The 21640-nt window shown below is 42.0% G+C and overlaps 1 protein-coding gene across 1 annotated transcript in view; it reads left to right on the top strand.

Moving 5' to 3' along the window:
* NTRK1 (neurotrophic receptor tyrosine kinase 1) overlaps positions 1 to 21640 on the top strand; it is a 351958-nt gene that overhangs the window by 195606 nt on the left and 134712 nt on the right. Inside the window, exons 4-6 of the mRNA XM_085637927.1 lie at positions 9852 to 9920; positions 11845 to 11999; positions 17166 to 17308. Coding sequence (XP_085494053.1) covers positions 9852 to 9920; positions 11845 to 11999; positions 17166 to 17308 — 367 coding nt within the window. The remainder of the gene's footprint in view (positions 1 to 9851; positions 9921 to 11844; positions 12000 to 17165; positions 17309 to 21640) is intronic.

Here is a 21640-nt window from a genome sequence, read left to right as displayed (position 1 = left end):
AAGGGGCCCCACATCCCAATGCATTACTATCCTATGCTATAGGATGCCATTGTATTCCAGGAACACCTGCCTAAAGCCTGGAATACCCATGACAAGCAGTGGATGGACACCGTATGTCGAGGATGGCCACCATCACGCAAGGACCACCAGTATCCCAGGGAAGGCCACGATAATTGAAGGATGACAAAATGGTGCCGCAGCTACACTTATGCCAGGGATGCAACTAGGGCTTTAAGTGGGGCTGGTCCTGCCAGTGCTCAGCACCGGCAGTTCTATAAAGCTGGTGCTGAGACGGGTCCCTATCGGGCTCTTCGTTTTTGCCCTCAAGGTGAAAAACAAATCTTAACTCTGCAGCAGTACCACCCTACACTGCCTTCGATGTAACTGAAAAGAGACTTGTTATAGTTCTTGCACAGTCTCATCATTTCAGAACGGAAGCATTCTCAATATTAGAAACCATGAGGCCATGGTTGTTGCTTATTTATCTTATGCGACTAATAACCATTGACAGATAGTTCTGGCTTGTTGTAGGTGTATGTTACTTGTATTATGTAGATGCAATGACAGAAGCAGCAGAATACCGGTGGGGGCACCTGAGGCTCAGCAAAGATTTTTAGCGTGGTGTTTTAAGCCACACCCTTAATTATATTGACCACGCCCCCTTGAGAGACCCTCCCTCCGTTTTTTCAGCCAACCTAAAGCCCTGGATGCAACCATGATGCAAAGAATGCCTACAACTATGCTAAGGCCACAATCTATGGCTAGCACCACTATTAATTGTGATAACTGCAGAGTAATAATCCACATTTGTAAAGTGGGAACGATTACCCGTAAGGGTCTCTAGGCGCTGGGGCCCGTCGGGAAGATTAAGCAAGCTATTGCCCAAAGTCACATGGTGCTGGGCTAATCTGCCGCCGATGCCGGGGATCGAACCGTGATCCCCAGATTCCGGAGGCAGTCACCCTGGCCGCGGGCCACACCTCTACTTCCTTCTCACCCATCCCAAATTAAAAACCTTTCCCCAGTAGACTCCTGGCTCGACTACCTTCTGGCATTAAACTGTGATCTGACCATCTCCAGCTCTGTCAAATCCCTGGAGATAACTTTTGACTGCCACCTAAGCATGAAGGGCCATATCAATGCCTCTGCAAAAAGCGCTATCTGCACGCTGAAAAACCTTGTAAAACTGAAACCCTTCATCCCCATTGAAGATTAAAAGACAGAGGTGCAATCACTAGCCCTACCCAAGCTGGACTATGGAAACGCAATGGTCGCGGACGCCCCAAAATCTTACCTCACCCCATTGAAAGCTACTCTCCACACTGCGGTCAGACTTATATTGGGGGTAAAACCTCTTTGACCACATCACTCCCACCCTCAAGCAACTCAACTGGCTGCCAACAGAGGCAAGGGCCATTTTAAAAACTGCCTGCATAACTCACAAAGCGCTCTACCCTGAAAAATCAATCTACCTCACTAATAAATTATCAAAAAGCCAATCAAAAGAGACATCTCAAACAGTCTACTCCTGATTGCACCAAAATTTAAGAGACAAAAATCTTGCACCCGCTCCTTCTCCTAAAATCTGGAACTCCCTGCCCCAGGACCTGCAGGAAAACCAATCCTTACCGCATTTCAAGAAAAAACTGAAGCTTTTACTCTCCAACAAATATCTAAATCCACCCCTTTGAGCTCCTGACTAGCCTGCACGCACAGGCTTCGTACCCTCTAAGCAAATCGGTGCAACACCGTCCCAGAGAAAATTGTGCCTCTAATCTCCCTTGCCCGCACGAGTCCTTACCCCAACTACCTCTCAACTACATCGTCCATCCCTAAGACTGGTCATTCTTGCTCTGTTGTTGACGCGATGCACTGTAAAGCACTATATATAATTATGGGTACCTATGACCAAAATGTATATATCTTGTCACATACCAAGCGTCTCTTTCTGTCACTATGTATATGTATCTACTCCAAACATATCTCAGGTATTTGCTGCTTGAGTGAATCTCTGTGACGCGCTCTGATGCCCTCGGGTCAAGTCTACACTACATAAACCTCTAAAAATAAAAAATAAATCATTCACCATGCCACAATCATGCAATGTATAGTCACAATTATGTCATGGGTAACAACCAGAAGTGACACAGTAATAAAAGAACATACCCACAATATGCTATGGATGCTAACACTATGACAGGAACACAATTCTGTTAATGATAATTAATTATGCAAAGGATGTCCCTCATTATCCACGGACTATGACCATATGCCACTTCCGCAACTATGCAATAGATGTCTTCAATTATTCCATTGGGAAAAACCACTATGCCTAGCCAGAATCGTGCCGAAATCTCTATTATCGTATTTGATTTCTAACACTATACCAGGAAGATCCTTATGCCTGGGATAGGCACACTTATGTTAAGTGGACCAATTACTCTGGATTGACAGCTATTACGTCTCATGATGATCATCATAATGCAAGCCCAGCTCACACTTTGCAACATATGGTCACATTAGGCAACATAAGCAACTATCCCTAATGAGGTAGAGGGTGTGTTGTACTCCATAACATTTTTAATAAATAGATGCCTGCTAACAGGAACTTTACACATAATACATAGATATGTCTTGGTGACTTCCCTAAAGGTAGGGAGGTGTTTAATCAGTTTAAAGTGTACCCACTCATCAGATGAGCAGCGAGGACCTAGAAAGAACAGCCACCATGAAAAGCCACATTGATCTAAGGAACTCATAAGAGAAGCTTGCCTTCTGAGAGGGGCGCTCTGTGGGTAGCAGATCTCTCTCCCTCTGATTGGTTGAGACACAGAGTATTGATGGTGTTGGAAGAACGCTTTGTAAATGAGGGAGAGACACTTGAATTATATCTCTTGTTTTATTGCTAATTAATTCATCTGTCTTCTCAATAAAGATGCTCAAATTGTATAGGGTAGAAACAGTTGGCAGGGGCATTGTGCACTTTTTGAAGCTTCAACAGGCTGCTAACCGAAGATATGATCTGTTAATACGTATTTGCCTAAAAATATTAAACGCTGAGGAAGGGGATGCATGTATCTCTGTAGGTAAATATGTTAGGGTACGTTTTAGGCATTACAAAAATGGGGTAGCCCAAAAAGTCAAGGACCTGGGTGTAAACTTGATACAAAAAACAGTGGTCCTAAACCGATTATTAACACAGAACAGTAAATTCACATTTGGTTATATCCTTATATAAGTCCGAGCTAAATTAGAAAATTATTTAGGGTAGCTCACAGTATTAAATACAACATTCCAACATAAAGACAGCAACATCCAACTTCTAAATCACCATACATTTATTTTTACAATTTTGTAGTTTCTGTAAACTACAAAATTGTAAAAATAAATGTATGGTGACTTAGAAGTTGGATGTTGCTGTCTTTATGTTGGAATGTTGTATTTAATACTGTGAGCTCCCTAAATAATTTTTCTAATTTAGCTCGGACTTATATAAGGATATAACCAAATGTGAATTTACTGTTCTGTGTTAATAATCGGTTTAGGACCACTGTTTTTTGTATCAAGGGTACGTTTTAGGAGCGCAGCATAATAACTGGTGCTCCTTATTGCATTGACCGGATGTTTCAGGATAAGATCGTCATTGAGCAAAACAATTGGAATAATTTTATTCTGATAGTGAAGCAGGGGCTATAGCTGCTTTTGCTAGCCAAAGGGAACCGTCCCTTTGATAGGAGGAGTTCCTTTTTATTCACTTTAACTTAAGAAAATTGTGGGCAGTTGGATAGAGCAGTGGATGTCTGTCTTTTAAGATTTAAAACCGCGTTATCAGCTTAAAAAAGGCAATAGAGCGAAATGATGTAATGAGTTTTGATACACAGGGCGCATATATATGTTGAAAAGGAGGAGAGAGAGAGAGGAAGGGATCCCTAGGAACCTCTAGAAAGACTCATCTGAACCAACTGAGACTGGCCTCACTGCTTGTGTTCTGTCTTCTAGAAAGGATTTAAACCTTTGCAGCGCTATGCCGTTGACTCACACCTCTGCCATTCCTGTCAATCAGACAGGAATGGTCAACCATATGCAAGTCTGCAGGGAGGTCCAGAAGGATCGACGCAGATACATGTCCTACATCGAGGATGCTCTTAAGTTCTTTCGATAGGAGCAATGCCATTTCTTCCCTCTTCATGACTGAAAGCCAAAATTCCAATCTTCTAAAATGTGACCTTACCTCAGCTTAGAATCTACCTTTTCCAGTGTTTCACCAGATATGACTGAGTGATAAGTGGCCACTAAGTCTACACTTTTTTTGGGGGGCCAAACGAGAAACTCACTTCCGGGGTGATGGCACCTGCAGACCTGCCAACGTCCAACTACATTTTGCCATGTGTAGAGGGGGGGTGGCCTTGGAGGGTGAGACCTCATGCCGAGAGCTACCTAACAGGCACTCTGCCCTCCACAAATCCCCCTCACACACACTCAAAAAAAAACCCAAAGAGTGGCTGAGTTTGCCACCAATATCCTGGGGTGTTTTCACACCCCTTGATGGGCGTCGGCTGCTTACAGCCTGCAAAGACAAGCTGAAAGGCAACTTTGTGAAGTGGTTCATAGCTCCCATTGCCTGTCACCATGTGATTTCGGCTCCTCAATGTGCCACCGTGTGAATTGGCAGGCCTGGGCATTGTCCCACTTGAAATAAATATCTGAAATCATTTTTGAACAGTGGAGGCCATAACGGATAAGCGCTTTCCAAATATACGCTGGCCGTAATTGCGGGGAGACCCAAACTTGATATTATGTAATAAATGGCCAAATAATTGAACATGTGGGAATAGTAAATTATGTTTAAACACAACAGAGCTGCTCCCAGTGGGGGGGGGGGGGGGGGGGGGGTCTAGGTGCAAATGTTTCCTAGTTTGTTGGAGGCTGCTGACTCCCAGTACCCCGTGCCTCTAGTTCCCTCATCCCAGATACGCTCTGGGTTTTGTGGTCACACAATAGTAAATTATGCCCATCTCCGGTCCTGTACCACAAGAAAATACGTCTCGGCTGATGGAGCTGTTCAGCATTGGCAATATCAGTTAATATCCCAATGATTTTAGAGTAGACAACATAAAACACACCAGACAACAATGTTAAACAATGATGTCCATATAAAAATGATGGTACACAAGGTCCTGCACAATGAACACCTACGTACTACATACATTTCATTACAGAGCACCACAATCCTCATGAAAGAATTGCAACATATTTTAACCTTGCCTTAAAATCTAAGAGGGCCTTCATCCGGATATTGTGCTAAACAATGGAGTACATTGAGAGATAACAATACAGTACATTATTTACAATGCTACATGAAAAATAAAAAAATCACTGTAAACAATATTTAATAAAACACATACCTTCATTGTCAAATCACAGCCCAAATCTGTTGTTAGAATGGTTTAATCAAATTTACCAAATGCCCTCCTAATATCTGCCAGGATAACTCTATGAATACATATATACCCATTATTAACCAATGTCTATCTTTCAAACCTATTAGTGCTAAAATGATACATGCTAAACTAACCTCAGCAGAGTGAGGGGCCGGCTCATAAATGTATTGTGACATCACTTGTAATAGTAGGAGAGGGTAAACCATTTACTTCCTAAGTGTGAGACTCCTGCTAACAGAACAAGAGGAAAATGCTGTGCTATTTTTGTAAATACACCTTTAGAGTGGAAAATTCAAACTCTAGAGGATTATTACTTTAAACAGTTCTGAATCCGTGGCATTAGCTTCATTTTCTATGATCCAGTGTTGATCAAATATCTCAGTGCCTGTCCTGACTAGGTGCCCCCCTCACCTAGAGGAGGGGCGCCCGTAGTTACGCCATAACACCGAGCTTTAGTGGAGGGGCTCGTTTGGGGGATAATCCTTTTTCCCTATGACGTAGGAGACACGTTTGAAAACCGAAACTCAACTTTATTCGATTATATAAGGCGACGTCCATGGGGTCTCCTCCTCTTTGTCTCCTTGGACCCCGGGAAGCCGCAAGAACGTCAGAAGCCACCCTCCCACCCGGCAGAGAAGCAAGGCGGAGCGCGGCGGAGCACTGACAGTTAACACAAAAGGGGGCATGCACAGCAATGAAGGGTCAGCGACTGACCAGAAGGGGGGACGATGGAACTGTGCATTGGATAGGCGGGGAGGGGACTGACCTGCTGGTGGTCCTGTACTCTACTGCCGAGGGTAGGCGCAGGGAGGGGACTGACCTGCCGGTGGTCCTGTCTCTACTGCCCTATCCCGCAACGTATGGACTGTGTGGACTATTTGGGAGGATGTCTGTGGTCAGGTACCTCGGTGGGCCATTGCGCTATGCGGTGCCCTGTATTTCAAGTAATGCAATGTTTGCTGTAGCGCTTTGGGGCCTACTGGCACAAGGTGCGCAGCTGAATAGATCGGCCGAGTCGGCCAACAAATTTAAGTACATGTGTATGGCTAAGCTGAAATCAATTACAATGTTATGCTTAATTTCCTTACTGCCTTTGACATATGGATGTCACAAAAGTCTGTTGCTGCGAATAGTGATATATATCCAAATAATGCTTTACTCCTGTTGTGGTTGTGTAGATTTATATGATTGATGTGAATAAAAGTCTACGCCTTCGACAGCATAACCGATTCTGGATATTCTTGGGCTCAACGGGCGCTGAGGGGTGTAAGAAGTGATGGAGACTGAGTGTTTCATTGGGTAAACGACCAAAATATAGAATCCAAAATACAGACAGGACAGAATATTGACTCTAAAATATAGATAGGACAGAATATCTAATTACCAAAATATAGATAGGAATGAATATCGAAATTGGGGTATGAAATATCAATTTCCATAATATTGAATTTAAAATATCGATTTCCATAATATCGAACATTTTTTAGTGTTATGTATGGTAGTATATGTGTTAAAATTATGTATTATTTTTGTAATGTATGTTTAATTTTTTTAAAGTAATGAATGTTATGTAATTACATTTTTGCGTAATTTAATTCCGTAGCGGGTTGTGGGTTTATAGGGGAATAGGGTGGGAAGTAATTTAATTATAGTAAATTAAATATTACTTTTTATTTATATGTATTGATAATTAATTGAATGATAATTACTTATTAATTGCTAATTAATTTGTATTTTTTGCTAATTAATTTTTATTAATTGATTAATTGATAATAATGTTAATTGTATTTTTTATTATTGGGAGTGGGTTGTGGGTTTATAGGGGAATTGGGTGGGAAGTAATTTAATTGTAATAAAGTAAATATTAATTTTTATTTATATATATTGATAATTAATTGATAATTAACTATTAATTGGTAATTCATTTTTATTAATTGGTAATTAATTTTATTTCGATGGTAATTAATTTTTATTAATTGGTAATTGTTTTTAATACATTTTTTATTGGTATTGATAATTAATTTAATCTTATTTTAATATTAAATCATGACTTTCCCTACTGTAGCACTCTCAGGAGTGGGAATAGTAATGTTTACCCTCCCGCTATCCAACGCTTTCCCTACTGTTGCACTCTCTGGAGTGGGAATAGTAATTTTTACCCTCTTGCTATCCAACGCTTTCCCTACTGTTGCACTCTCTGGAGTGGGAATAGTAATTTTCACCCTCCCGCTATCCAACGCTTTCCCTACTGTTGCACTCTCTGGAGTGGGAATAGTCATTTTTACCCTCCCGCTATCCAACGCTTTCCCTACTGTTGCACTCACTGGAGTGGGAAAAGTAATTTTTACCCTCCCGCTATCCAACGCTTTCCCTGCTGTTGCACTGTCTGGAGTGGGAATAGTCATTTTTACTCTCCCGCTATCCAACACTTTCCCTACTGTTGCACTCACTGGAGTGGGAATAATAATATTTACCCTCCCGCTATCCAACGCTTTCCCTACTGTTGCACTCTCTGGAGTGGGAACAGTAATGTTTACCCTCCCGCTATCCAACGCTTTCCCTACTGTTGCACTCACTGCAGTGGGAATAGTAATTTTTACCCTTCCGCTATCCAACGCTTTCCCTACTGGTGCACTCACTGGAGTGGGAATAGTAATTTTTACCCTCCCGCTATCCAACGCTTTCCCTACTGTTGCACTCTTTGGAGTGGGAATAGTAATTTTTACCCCTAGGCTATCCAACGTTTCCCTACTGTTGCACTCACTGGAGTGGGAATAGTAATTTTTACCCCAACGCTATCCAACGCTTTCCCTACTGTTGCAATCACTGGAGTGGGAATAGAAATTTTTACCTTCCCACTATCCAACGCTTTTCCTACTGTTGCACTCTCTGGAGTGGGAATAGTAATTTTTACCCTCCCGCTATCCAATGCTTTCCCTACTGTTGCACTCTTTGGAGTGGGAATAGTCATTTTTACCCCTACGCTATCCAACGTTTTCCCTACTGTTGCACTCACTGGAGTGGGAATAGTAATTTTTAGTTTTACATTTTTAGCTTTTTTATATTATTTTAAGTATGTTTTATTTAATTGTTTTTAATATTTAATTACTTTTATATTATTTTTAAAACATTAAAAAAATTCGATGTTTTAGTTAACTATATTTTAACATTCTATATTTTGGAATCGATATTTAGTACTTACCTGTTTGTAGATAGGGATTCTATATTCTGTACTTCGATATTTTAGAGTCAATATTTTGGGCATTCTATATTACGTGCCTTGATATTTAGTCACTGAACCGTTTCATTGTGCGCGTACTATGACATGGCCTGTGTAGTGGCAGAATCTTCAAAACTAGGACTGCATTCTCAGAAGACATGCCTCAGACATGAAGAGGATCTTGTCTCACACTGTGAGGTATCTGGTAGGCCTGCGTAAAGTCTTTATTATGTAAGTGAAAGCTCATCTTTGTGACGTAATTAATGTTATTCAAATTTCACACTTATTTTTCCAATTCACAGTCACTTAGTTTTGCTGTCATTTTTCCAGCTGGAGACTGGTTGGAGCAGGAAATGTCTAGTGGGATTTGTGAAACAGATGTTGACATACATTTTCTGCTTGAACCCTTCCCCTCCGTATGCTTGAGGGTTCCGTTTTCATGTGACATGAGAGTACATTTCATGCATTCGCCACAATTGTGTACAATTTATGAGGAAATTCCACTTATTTATCAGAAAAAAATCATATCTTTGCTCACCTTTACTGTCTCATCAATGTTGTGTCCTGCCCAGACAGTAACAATTGTCTGGGCATTGATCCAATGTATAGACATGACCACACAGTGCTTTGGGACCTGGTTCTTCTGTGTCCTTCATTGCCTGCTGTTGCCGAGCCTGGAATGTCATTCTTTATGGAATGTTAGATACCTCATCTTAAAAGTGAATGTGTGAATGAGAAGATCAGTTGGAAGATTGTGCCGAGCAGAACTCTACTCACTTTTGTGTACTTACCGTCATCTGTCCTTCGCTACTTATAACGGAGATACCTACATGAACACATGAGTCCAGCATCTCTGTACATTTTTACAACTACCCCAGAGAATCAAAGTGGAAATATGTAGTTTTTCTAGACTGTTCTGAATGATATTTGTGGCATCAAAATAATGGAACTTGCAATTATGGAAATAGGTGCAATCTCTTAGAGAACCACCAAGACAGCTAAAATAATATCCCAATATTGTGAAAAATATCTCGCAGATTTCAGAACCTTTTTCCCCCATCACATTGGCAGCTTCCAAATTACAATGCACTAGTCACTGATATTTCCTATTGACTGCTCCCCATTATGGCAAACGCAATTGCGTCTTTATTTTGAAACATCTTCTAATGGCCCCTTTCGTTCTTTTGCAGAAACCTGTCTTCCAATGTCTTGGATACTCTCTCATGGAGGACATTTCACAGTCTGCCTCTTCAAGAGCTGTAAGTTGAAGCTTCCCTACATTTTTGGATTAAAGAACTGAGTGCCTAATCATTAGGACTAACTTGTTAATCCGATCGTTCGCGATCAAGGGCATGCAAATGTTGCTCTGCTTGTCAGGCAGTAGTGAACCCACTGAACTCAGCACATTCTAATCCAAAACTGCAAATCCAGAACTAAATATCATACTCCGTTGCTGCATTTTCAACTTTACGTTCATGATGCTCTGATCCTGCTATTAATAGCCCACACTAATGGCCGGATTACGAGTTTGGTAGTCCTCTTGTAGGGCCACCACCGCTCCAACCACAGTAATACTGCCAAGTCCGTGGTGTACCCACCCACGGTATACTGACTAGAATCCAGGGAGGCGGGCGGTGCTGCAGTGGTCTCACGGTGGCAGCTGTGCAAGGGCCATAGGAGAGCCTTAACAACAGACCGCCGCAGCAATTTCCTGCATGGTGGTGCATGCACCATGTTGTGCATGCCACGCTGTGCAGGAACGGGGGTACAATTCCAGGGGGGCACAACATGCGGCCCGCATGCACCTCCAGGCCCAGAAGCTGCAGGGGGCCCTGTTAGGGCCCCCTTAGTTGCATCTCTGCCACCCCTTTCATTGCGGGCTCCCTGCCATGAAATGGGCAATGGAAATGCAACTTGGAATGGGCTCTGCAGTGCCGCAGCATATTCCTGCCCCTTTCTTTTATAATACCTCCACAGGATCCTGGATCCCGGCGGAGGCAGGGGTCGTGGCAGTCCGACCGACACTCGAAATACAGCAGGTGGACCCGCAGTGGTCAGACCGCCACCGGGAGTATGACGGTCCTAGGACCACCGTACTCGGAATAAGGCTCTAAGTGTGTGAAAGAATAGAGGGCCAGATGTAAAAATATACTGGTCACAAAAAATTGGTGGCAAATTGTTACTCGACTTTTTATGACCAATATCTAATTTCGAAAACTGACCAATAACAGGCACAAACCCTCTTCTATACTGATTTAGAGGGTTTGTAAAGCTATGCACATCTGGGCAATAGTTCCTTTAGTATTTCCAACAGCTGACATATGATTACTGCAGTGATCATTGTCTATAAAACAAAGTCCAGGTAAATTGTTTAGGCTCAAAAACATACATCGATACTAATGTAAAATTAGAGGTATGTGGATTTCACCTTTTTTCACAAAATAAACTTTAGCATTTTTCTGAATCTTACCAAGGTAGCAAGTTTATTTTTTTAACAAAGATTTAATTTCCTGAAGAAAAAAGCTCCAAGCCGAATTTTCAAAATTGTATCACACTTTTGGCTGCAAAAACTTTAACACAGAGCTTTTTTTGCATAACATGTCTTGTACTGGCCAGAACCTTTCCATCTTCGAAAAGGTGAGAATTCTCTGGCAAAATCTAAACTCTGAACAGCCCTGAAATGCTCTGAAATGCATTTACTGGGTAATTCTTACTGATATGTGAGGTGAAAGGAATTCTGGAACTTTAAGAACGGATTATGGACTGAGGCCTACAATCGAGACGTCCTCAAAGCACATTCGTCTTTTCCCATTTTAAATTGTTATCCTGAACCACATCTCCCAATTTTCTGTATCAGTGTGCTGCCTTCTGCTGACATGGAGTATGCAGAGATTTGTAGCAGTCCATTGTGAATGTACTGTTTTTCCAGGAGATGGCACAGAAGTGGGAGTCCCACCATCAACAGTAATGTAGCCCTGTTACCCCTTTACCACATCCTTCTCCAGCAGTACTCAGGTATCCCAGAGGCTCCTGTCTGCATCAGGAACCTAAAGGTTGATCCCATTGGGATTAAAACTTGCAATTTAACTGATTCTGCATGTCTCAATAGCAATAGTAAGCAAAGAGTCATCAATCCAATGCAAATATCACTTTGCAACTACTTGTGCCTACCTTTACTTTAAGGATTCTCACTGGGAACCAGTTGCGTTGCGCATGCGAGGTGCGCTGGCTACAGCTCTGGCAGGAGAGTGAGCGGGCAGATCTCGGGAACCAAACCCTGACCTGCTGGGTGGACCAAGAGGAAATTCTGCTGGAGGATATGAGGATCCCTAACTGTGGTATGTGCACATCTGACATTATGAACATGTGCATACGCTGCTGAAGGACCTGCGCATACGACGCTAGCAGGAAACAGTTTTCAATATTGGATGTCTGCTTTTATTTGATGATATCATTTTGAACTGGGGGGCTTGTCAATTTAATAATAAAACTGAAAGCAATCATTGTACAGTCAAGCACCACCCACACATTCATCCCCTCATTCTCCCATCCATCCATGCACTCATGCAATCCACCCACCCCCACCCAGGGACCCAAAAGCCCATACATCCATACATTCATGCATGCATCCATCCAGCTATCTTATACACATCCATCCATTTATCTATCACCCACCCATCACCCATCCATCCATCACCCATTGTCCATCCATCTATCCATCCATCCATTGTCCATCCATCCATCCATCCATCTGACCTTCCTCTCCTTTCCTCACTGTATCCACTTTAAAGACAGCATTTATCTCAAGCCACATGTACCAACTTTGTACTTCCTCTTCCAGACAAAATATAAACACAAAATATTCCCAAGACAACCAAGAACTCTCTGCTCTCTCCTAAACATCCTATCCATTGTCCAAGATACATGATCTCACCAAGAATCCTTACATCCGCCATCACTGCTGCTAAATTTAGATCCATTCCATGCACCAACACTCTTCAATGCACCATGAGGCCACATTTCTATCACATACACCATATATCGCCAACCTAACCATGCCTCATGCCTCCATGACTTCATTCCTGACATCATCTGTCTCTTGCCCATCCATCAATTTATCCCATTATCTATCCCAAAGGCATCATATTCAAACATGCTTTAATCGCACAACCCTGCTATTCCAAACCAAATTAATCACTCCTCACACCATGGGGGAAAGGATGTGGTGTAACGGCCAGAGCAGCCTACTTTGGAACTGGGGAAAAAACGTAATCTCCCCATGCTCATAGGAAATTACCGTGTCCTTGTGTAATGTAATGGGTGCTCATGTAAAGCTCCCCAAAACTTCGGTCGAGCTTACACGATGTAAAACTGTAAAATAATAAATAAATCTGTCTATAACCAACCTACTAACCCACTACATCATTTATCTCTATCACACCTTGGATTGTGAAGCCAACTTGCAATCTCACACCATACACCCCAACCCAGTCATCCATCCCTCCTGCCATCCACCTCACAGGTATACCCTCACCCCCCAAAATTCCATTCATTCTAATGCACCACATATACCCAAAGCACCTTTATATCCAAAACACTATTTATCCTTGTGCCACACAACAATCTGTATATTACTTCTTTATGCCTACTAGCCCTCCTGGAGTATGGGCCAGGAGTCTCCAGCCACTTCTGCCCTGGGCTTTTCTTTAAATTGGACTCCAGGTGAAACCCATCTCTTTGCAGTCAGCCTTCAGGCCTTGGCACCAGGGTTTTCTTGACCTTCCTCTTTTCCATTTTGCTTGAGGGATCCAAGTCAGGAGTTGCCTGGTGGTGTTGGATGCGGGCTTGCTAAGGCAGTGACCCAACCAGCCCCAGCGTCTTTTCATGATTTCTTCATGAGCAGGAATTGGGAAAGTCTGCTGCTATAGGTTGTTGTTGCTGATGGTGTTTGGGCAGCGGATTTGGAGGATTTTCCTCAAGCATTTGTTGATGAAGGTCTGGTGGTGGTCACTGCTGCCCTCCAAGTTTCTGCTCCATAAAGAAGGACCGCTTTTACTTTGGTGTTACAAAGCCTGATCTTCGTTTGCAGCATTAAGCCTTTGGAGCTCCAGATCTTGTTTAGCCAATCGAAGGCAGCCCTTGTTTTGCTGATTCTTACCTTGAAATCAGTGTCTGGCCACCCAGCTTCTCAATTACACTGCTCAGGTGGTTCAAGGCCTCAACCTCTTCCAGTGCATTGCCTTCAAGAGCTACTGCAGTTGTGCTGGTAGTGTTAGCCTTCAGGATCTTGGTTTTTCCCCTGTGAATGTGGAGGCCAAGTTGTGCTGATGTGGCTGCCACCTTGTTGGTCTTCTCTTGTTTCTGCAGATGGGTAATGGAGAGTAAGGCCAGGTCACCTGCAGAGTACAGGCCAGTGAGCTGCATCCAAGGTGTCCAATGGATCCCATTTCTTCTCCTTGCTGTGGATATCTTCATGATCCAGTCTAAGGCCAGCAGGGAGAGAAAAGGTGGGAGCAAACAACCCTGGCAGACTCCCATCCTCACTTAAAAGACTTCCGTAAGTTGTCCCCCATGGACTATCTTGCAGGTCATTTACTCATAAGAGTTCCTAATGATTCTTACAAGTTTATCTGGCACACCGTAGTGGTGGTGGAGTTTCCAAGGGGTCTCTCTGTCAACGCTGTCTAATGCCTTCTTTTAGTTGAGGAAGTTGACATCGAGGGGGGAGTTCCATTCCATCGACTGCTCAATAATGATGCGCAGTGTTGCAATCTGGTCTGTACAGGATCTATCTTGGTGGAAGTCAGCTTTCTGATTTTGCAACTGAGTGTTGACTCGTTCATTCCTTCTGTTGAGGATGACTCTTTGCCTAGGGTTGATGGAAGAGTTATCCCTTGTATTTTGCACAGTTACTCAGGTCACCTTTCTGGAGATCTTGATGATATATCTCTCCTTCCAGTCTGACAGAACCATTTCCTTTTCCCATATCCTTCCAAACATGAGGTAGAGCCTGTCTACTGATGTTTCAATGCCTGCCATCAGTAGATCTGCAGGAATGTTGTTGGTTCCTGCTGCATTCCCATTTCTCAGTGCTGCAGTGGATTGGCAAGTCCTTGCCAGCTGACTGTGTGTTTGGTGGAGATTGCAGCATGGGCTGGTTTGCCAGTTCTTCAAAGTGCTCCACCCATTTTTGTTGCTGGCCTTCGTTACCCATGATTGTCTTCGAAGCTTTGTCTTTAATAGGTCTTTCTGGCTAGCTGTATCTGCCAGAGAGTTTCCTTGTTATGTTGTAGAGTTATTTCAAGTTTACATGGCTTCCTGGGCTTCTGTAGCAAGACCATCATTGAATCTTCACTTGTCTGCTCTTAAGCTTCTCTTTGCTTCCTTGTTGGTTTTAATGGATTTGCCTTGAGCTTTTTCTTTTTCTGCTCTTGTTCAGCTAGGGTTGACCACAGCTTTCTTTTCCTTTCTCACTCCGGATTTTGCAGAGGGTCTCTGTGGAGATCCATTCTTTGTGCTGGTGTTCTTGGCACCCAGTACCTCCTGGCAGGCTGATTTCACTGCTTCTTTGATCTTTTCCCACTGACATTCTACTGGGTCTCTGTTGTCCTATAGTTCTTGCAGGACTTGAAACTTGTTACTGAGGGTGAATGACGATTCATTCAGTTTCTGTTCATCTTTAAGGAGGTTGTTGTTATATCGCTGGTGTTGGTTGGCTGGTTCCATCGATGCTTTCTTCAGCTTTACCTTTAGCCTGCCCACAACAAGATGGGGGTCCGACGTCACGTCCACTCATCTCATTGCTGTCACATCCTGCAGGGGCCTCCGGAATGTCTTGGCATTACAGACATGGTCAATCTGATTCTCTTGCATGGTCTGGTGACACCCACTTTGTCTTGTGTATTCTTTTGTGTGGGAATACACTATCGCCTATCACCAGACTGTTCAGGGCACAGAGATCTGTGAGCCTTTCAACATTCTCGCTCATGTTGTCAATGCCATGGTTGCTCATGACATCTTCATATCAAGTATTGTCACTTCCAGTCTTGGCATTGCGGTCCCCCATCAGTATGGTGATGTCTATCTCAAGGCATTTCTCTAGGATGGACTGGAGTCTGTTGTAAAATTGTTCTTTTTCATCTACTTTGTTGTCATTTATAGGTACATATTATTGGATAATATTCATGTTGATCCTCTTTTTCTTTGTGTAGAAGGTCGCTGTAATGATTCTGGGACCTTGGGCTGCCCATCCAATCAGAGCTCTGTTGCACGCTGACGTTAGCATCAGTGCTGCTCCCTGAGTATATGGGACGTTTTCTTCCTTGTGTCCAGAATACAGCAGAATTCCTGCTAGAGACAGTCGCTTCCGTCCGGACTGTGTCCATCTGGCCTTGCTGATGCCAAGCAGGGCAAGGTTGTATTTTTTAATCTCTGCTGCCATTTGGGCTGTCTTCTACATGGTCTTCACATTCCATGTGCCGATGGTGACAGTCTTGGTCGAAAGCAGGTGGATCAGCTTTGTGGCTTCCAGGATTCTCTGTCTTTCATCACAAGGAATCATTGCTCTCCATGAAGGAGATTCCTCCCTCCCCCAAGAAGGGATGTCTTTTGGTATTTTAGTTTATTTTCCGTAGCTGTGATTTTTTACATGGTGGGGGAACAAGCCCCACACCTAACCCTCCTCCTTTCGTAGCTGGGCTTGGGACCGGCCATGGTGAAGTTAATAATCGATATACTATCTACCCCTGACTGCCATCATGCAACTCTCACAACCCATCATTCAACAATCCATCAAAAATGCACAGCCCACCCTTTCCTTCGAGTCCACCCTATCTATCCATCATCCGAACACCCTCTGTGCGTAAGCTATCCATCCATTAAACTCAGGAACATGTTCCTTTGACAAATTAGAAGGTGATATAGCACTTTGTCACTCTCAAGTTATCTCCCATCCATAATTCCACTTCTCACTTTGCAGCGTACTATCAAACAATTATTCTGCTCAGTCACATACATTATGCTTGGGCAAAATTTGTGTAATTTAAAATATTTACATAATACAAAATTTGCAAAATGTCTTGAAAAAATGTAATCAAGCACTTTTGCTTGTAGTTTGCTCGCTGGATACTGGTTCAAGCAGAAAATATCTTGCTGCAAGACATTTCCTGGTTGACTCACGGTCTTGGAGCTATCTCAAATGACTTTTTTGAGGGAATTATGACCTTATGTAATTTTCACAAAATTTCATGAAAAATAATTATTCAATTTCGCCCACACATAACTTAAACATCCTTGTCTGAACTTTGTGCCAACTAGTCCAATCACAAACCTACCATTAGTAAGTTCCACACAACCACCAGCAACTGACTGTCTCTTTCTCCTTTTCTGCAGTTTCAGTTTTAATAATAATGTCTTGTTAAGCAATTATTAAAAAACTCTAACTTTGCAAATGTGGATTTATTAAATATTTATTGAAAAATGTAATTACCTTTCCTCCCCATTAGAGGTCCCTGATGTTGTTGTCACTCATGAAAACCTCACATTGCTTGAGGGGGAGAATGTGACTCTGACATGTACTGTTGAGGGACACCCCCCTCCCACCGCGGACTGGCTAATTCCAGATGTTGAAGTTTATTCATCTATTGAGGTAAGATAGCATTGAACAAAAGTGGTCTAAAGGCCCCATAGCAGGATGGCTGAATTTTAAGTATGACACACAATTGGTGACAAATTAGGGTCTGGAAATCACTGAAGGAGATCGAAGTTCAAGACCTATATATGGGTTTATGGCAACAATTGTGGAGGGGCAATACCTTTCAGACTGATGCAGAATGAGCTTTCCTGTGTGCAGACAATCACTGTAGGTTTGGTCACTAGCACTGACCAATGTTCATTAGAGGAAGATGTATAAATGGAGGCAAGAAAGTTAGAGATGATCCTGCAATTCAATTTTATAAGATGCCTAAGGAAATGATTGGATTTTTCTTATTGAGCAATACTCACCTCTTGCAACATCCAACCAGTGTCCTGATTATTTAAGGGACAAGGGAGGTAAGAAGTAAGGAAGCTATGGTGTAGAAGTCAAGTGACAGGTCAAAGAAAACACGGCTAATTATTTTTATCAGTACGAAACTCTCTTCCCTGTTGCAGTCACATACCAATGTAACAAGTCAATTTCTTAGCAGTAATATAAATAAACGAGGGGTGTCCAAAGTTGGACTACACAAACTTTACCAAATTCTGGTTCTGTTATTAACCAGGGACCATTTGGTCCTCACTACCAATAAATAAGAGTCATATAAACAATCTTTTCAAAGATTTACAATTTTCATTTTCTTTTTAAATTAAAGACAACATTGGATTAAAGTAGCAGTATCTGTCCTCCACTCCATTTACGTTTTTCAGGAATTCAAAAAAGGCTTCCTTTCAGAGGTACATGGATTTACAATTTACTGTTGTGGATTTCTTTACCACGAGTGCACAGGAATCCACAGTAGTACATCCAACACATGGTTTGCTGAGTGGATGTTACCAGGCTTAATTAACCTTCTACGCTTGTTAATGCCTTCAAACTGAATTCTGACCATTTCCCACTTGAAAATGGTCAATAATTTACTCCTGACAAGGACTGGCTTAAGGGAAGTGTAACAGATCACTAAGATATGTGGCTTTAGAGGATAGCCTTTCTGAATTGGGTAAAAGGTTTCTTTTGCACATTTGGCTACCACTTCCACTGTGTGGAATGGGCCACGATGTGCAATCCAAGAAAGTGGGAATAAACAGCCTTAAAAAAGTCACATGACAAGTGCAGTAGTACACCTATTAACATGCATCTGATGTGGCTTCACAGGAAAATACTAGATCTCCGCAGGTACTTCTACAATTTTCTTCATTGAAATGGGTCACTGTTATTTACACATTTCTAAAACCCAAGGACATAGTATACGAAACTGATGGATTCAGCACACCAGATTTGCATGTATAATTTAAGAAGATGACTATATCCCGACATCTCACACTAAAATATTGGACAAGGTCTTTTAAGGCAGAAGAAGGGGATGGGCCTAGTGGGTATAAATGTATCTATATCCTCCGCCATCATATAAAAAGTCTTAAAATAGAAGGTGATTAAGATAGAATGGGACCTCAACTCATCTGTGTCTTCCATTAACAACTAGTCTCTCAATTGATTGCGGAAAGATGCCCACATTATATACATTTATGTTCAGATATATATCACACATTGAAACTTTATTAATTACTTGAAATGAAATGAAATGAAAAGGTGATTTGTATAGCGCTAGATCCTTGTTCCCGTTCATAAAGAATGAAGTAGACTATGTAGTGCGAAATCGGCCTCCTCTAGATCAACGGCGGTGGGATCATATATGCCTTCATTTTCAAGCAAATACACCAGCATTGATGCAGTGTACTCCTTGTCTGCACTTAGAACACACTGGTCCACCACCAGCCTTCATAAATCAAGATTTTATAAATAGAATCAGACAGCTTATCGTACTGCTTCTAGTTGTCCTGCATGTTATATGATTCTCTAAATTTATGCAAGTCAATAAATATATTTGGACAAAAAAGTGATATGAGAAAACCAACAAAACATCTTCATGGCTTCAGACCTCACAGCCACTGATACAAGTATCTGTCACTAAGGAAGTGTGATAAAAAAAAATAGGGACATGAGCAAGGTAAAAGGGCATGAACACATTAGAAGAATTGAACAACAAGGTCAAAGGGGTAAAGGATTGAGTGAAAGGATAGTAAGGGAAGGCCTGCAAAGTTTTGGATAAGGAAAAAGTTAAAACGTTGACATTGAGGATTGATCAGGAAACTCATCTCTTTTTAAAAATAATGTTGTAAAATAATTTGCTTCTCTAGGTCAATTCCATTTCACAGCTTAACTTTAGGATAAGTAATGTTATTTGTTCTACATTTTTCATGATCGTTGTTCATCTTTGTACTGCTTACCTTGCAAAGTTTGCACTTAATGAATATTGGGAAGAAAATCTGATAAAATAAAAGGTGAATCAAATCACTTCACACCAAGTTTCTCTGAAATGTTTTTTCGGAAATTCAAAAAGAACATGTTTACACAAAGCGGCACATGGCCAGGGAAGTTGTAAATGTAATTGTCAGCGTGATGTACTCTCACCAAAAAAGTAGAAACCTTACATTATTGCCACAAATGGACTAGTAAACTAGACCATGATAGTGAAAACAAAGAGAAAACCAAATAATAGAAAGACTGATAGAATTACTAAAATCTGGAAGACTATGGTTTCGAGATAACATGGCTTCACACATATGAGGCAATGTAGAACTAAATGATGGATTTGCTTCATAACAGGACTCAGTAAATAAAATTCATAAAGTTCATCTTGAATTTGGCAAAAAAATCAAACATCATTTCAGACACCATTTCTTAGTTTCTGCCGGGGGTTGCGGGAACTGGGCACCACATTACTAGGGACCTAGGGCACATATTTTCAACATCAGAGTTCAACCTAGAACAAAACAGAGAAAGGCATAGAAGAGAGAAAGGAAGAGGAAGAGAAGGATATGAAAAGACAGAAAGGGAGGAAGATGGGTGAAAGGGAATTGCATAAAGATCATGAATCATGTTTCAGAAAGGTGCAATATTAAAAGTCGTAGCCTCGCATGATGGGTTTGTAAGTGCGATTTTTCTAGTGAAAAAGAAGGACAAGGGGTGGCACCCAGTTTTAAACTTAAGAGACCTGAAAAAATACTGGGTGTATCACCACTTCAAGAAGGAGGGAATCCATCTTCTCCGTGATACTCTACAGGAAAAAGACTGGTTAAGAAAGCTAGAGCTAAAGAATGTGTATTTCACAATCCCTAAGGCAGAGAGTTCACAGAAATACCTGTGGTCAAGAAGGAGAGGAATGGTTTATCAATTCTGTTGTCTTCCCTTTGGGCTTTCCTCTGCTCTGTGGTATTTATGTAGCTAGGATTTTTTACATGTTGAGGTAGCTAGCCCCATGCATAAACCTCCTCCTTTCGCACCTGAGCTATGGATTGGCCACAGCGAAGTAAATAATCTATATATTATCTACCCCTAACTGCCATCGTAAAACTCTCACAGCCCATCATTTAACATTCCATCAAAAATTGGCAGCCCACCTTTTCCTTCAAGTCCACCCTACCCATCCATCATCAGAACACCTTCTATCCCTAAATTATCCATCTATCAAGCTTCCCGTGGTGGCATTCTTGAGTGAGAGAGGAATTTGGCTGATAATATATTTGGACAACATTCTGCCGATGAGTCAGGTAAAAACAGAACTACTGGTTCAGCTAGGTGTAACAACGGAACTCTTGGAGAGCCTGGGTTTCATTATTAACATAGAGAAATCAGTACTGGTACCAAGTCAGTCCTTGGAGTTTCTATGTTTTCAGGTGGATACTCTACAAGACACTGTCCAAACAGGAAGGTCCAGCTTTCCTTCTATCACCAAAGGATGCTCTTCCGCATCTGGCCCTATCAGTAAACCTTGATGTACTGGTATAAGATGGGGTTCCTACACTGCAAGTTCCATCAACCCTGGAACCCAAACATGTGAGGTCCAAAAGGGGGTGACCAGCACTATCCTGCACCTCTCTTTCCAAACCTTCCAGAATACCCTCTGGATCATGGCAAACGGATGAAAGGCATAAGCCTTTCCTGAGTTCCAGTCCTGAACAAATGCATCTACTCCCAGGGCTTCTGGCTCCGGTTTCCAAATGAAAAACCTTGACACCTAACGTGTGAGCCTGCTGACAAAGAGATCTAAATGTAACAGGCCCCAAACTTCTTGAACTTTCTTGAAAATCTCCAGGATCAACTGCCAATCGTTGAAATCCCTGAGGAGATGAGAATTCCAATCTGTGCTCAGATTCTGCTTGCCTGGAACGTGGCCCGCTGTCAGAATGATTTTGTGTTTCCAACAGAAATTCCAAGTGTTCC

Source organism: Triturus cristatus, chromosome 12, assembly GCF_964204655.1.
Source record: "Triturus cristatus chromosome 12, aTriCri1.1, whole genome shotgun sequence".
NCBI classification, from domain to species: Eukaryota; Metazoa; Chordata; class Amphibia; order Caudata; family Salamandridae; genus Triturus; species Triturus cristatus.
Note: the sequence above shows the minus strand (reverse complement) of the source record. Positions and strands in the feature narration are given on the sequence as shown.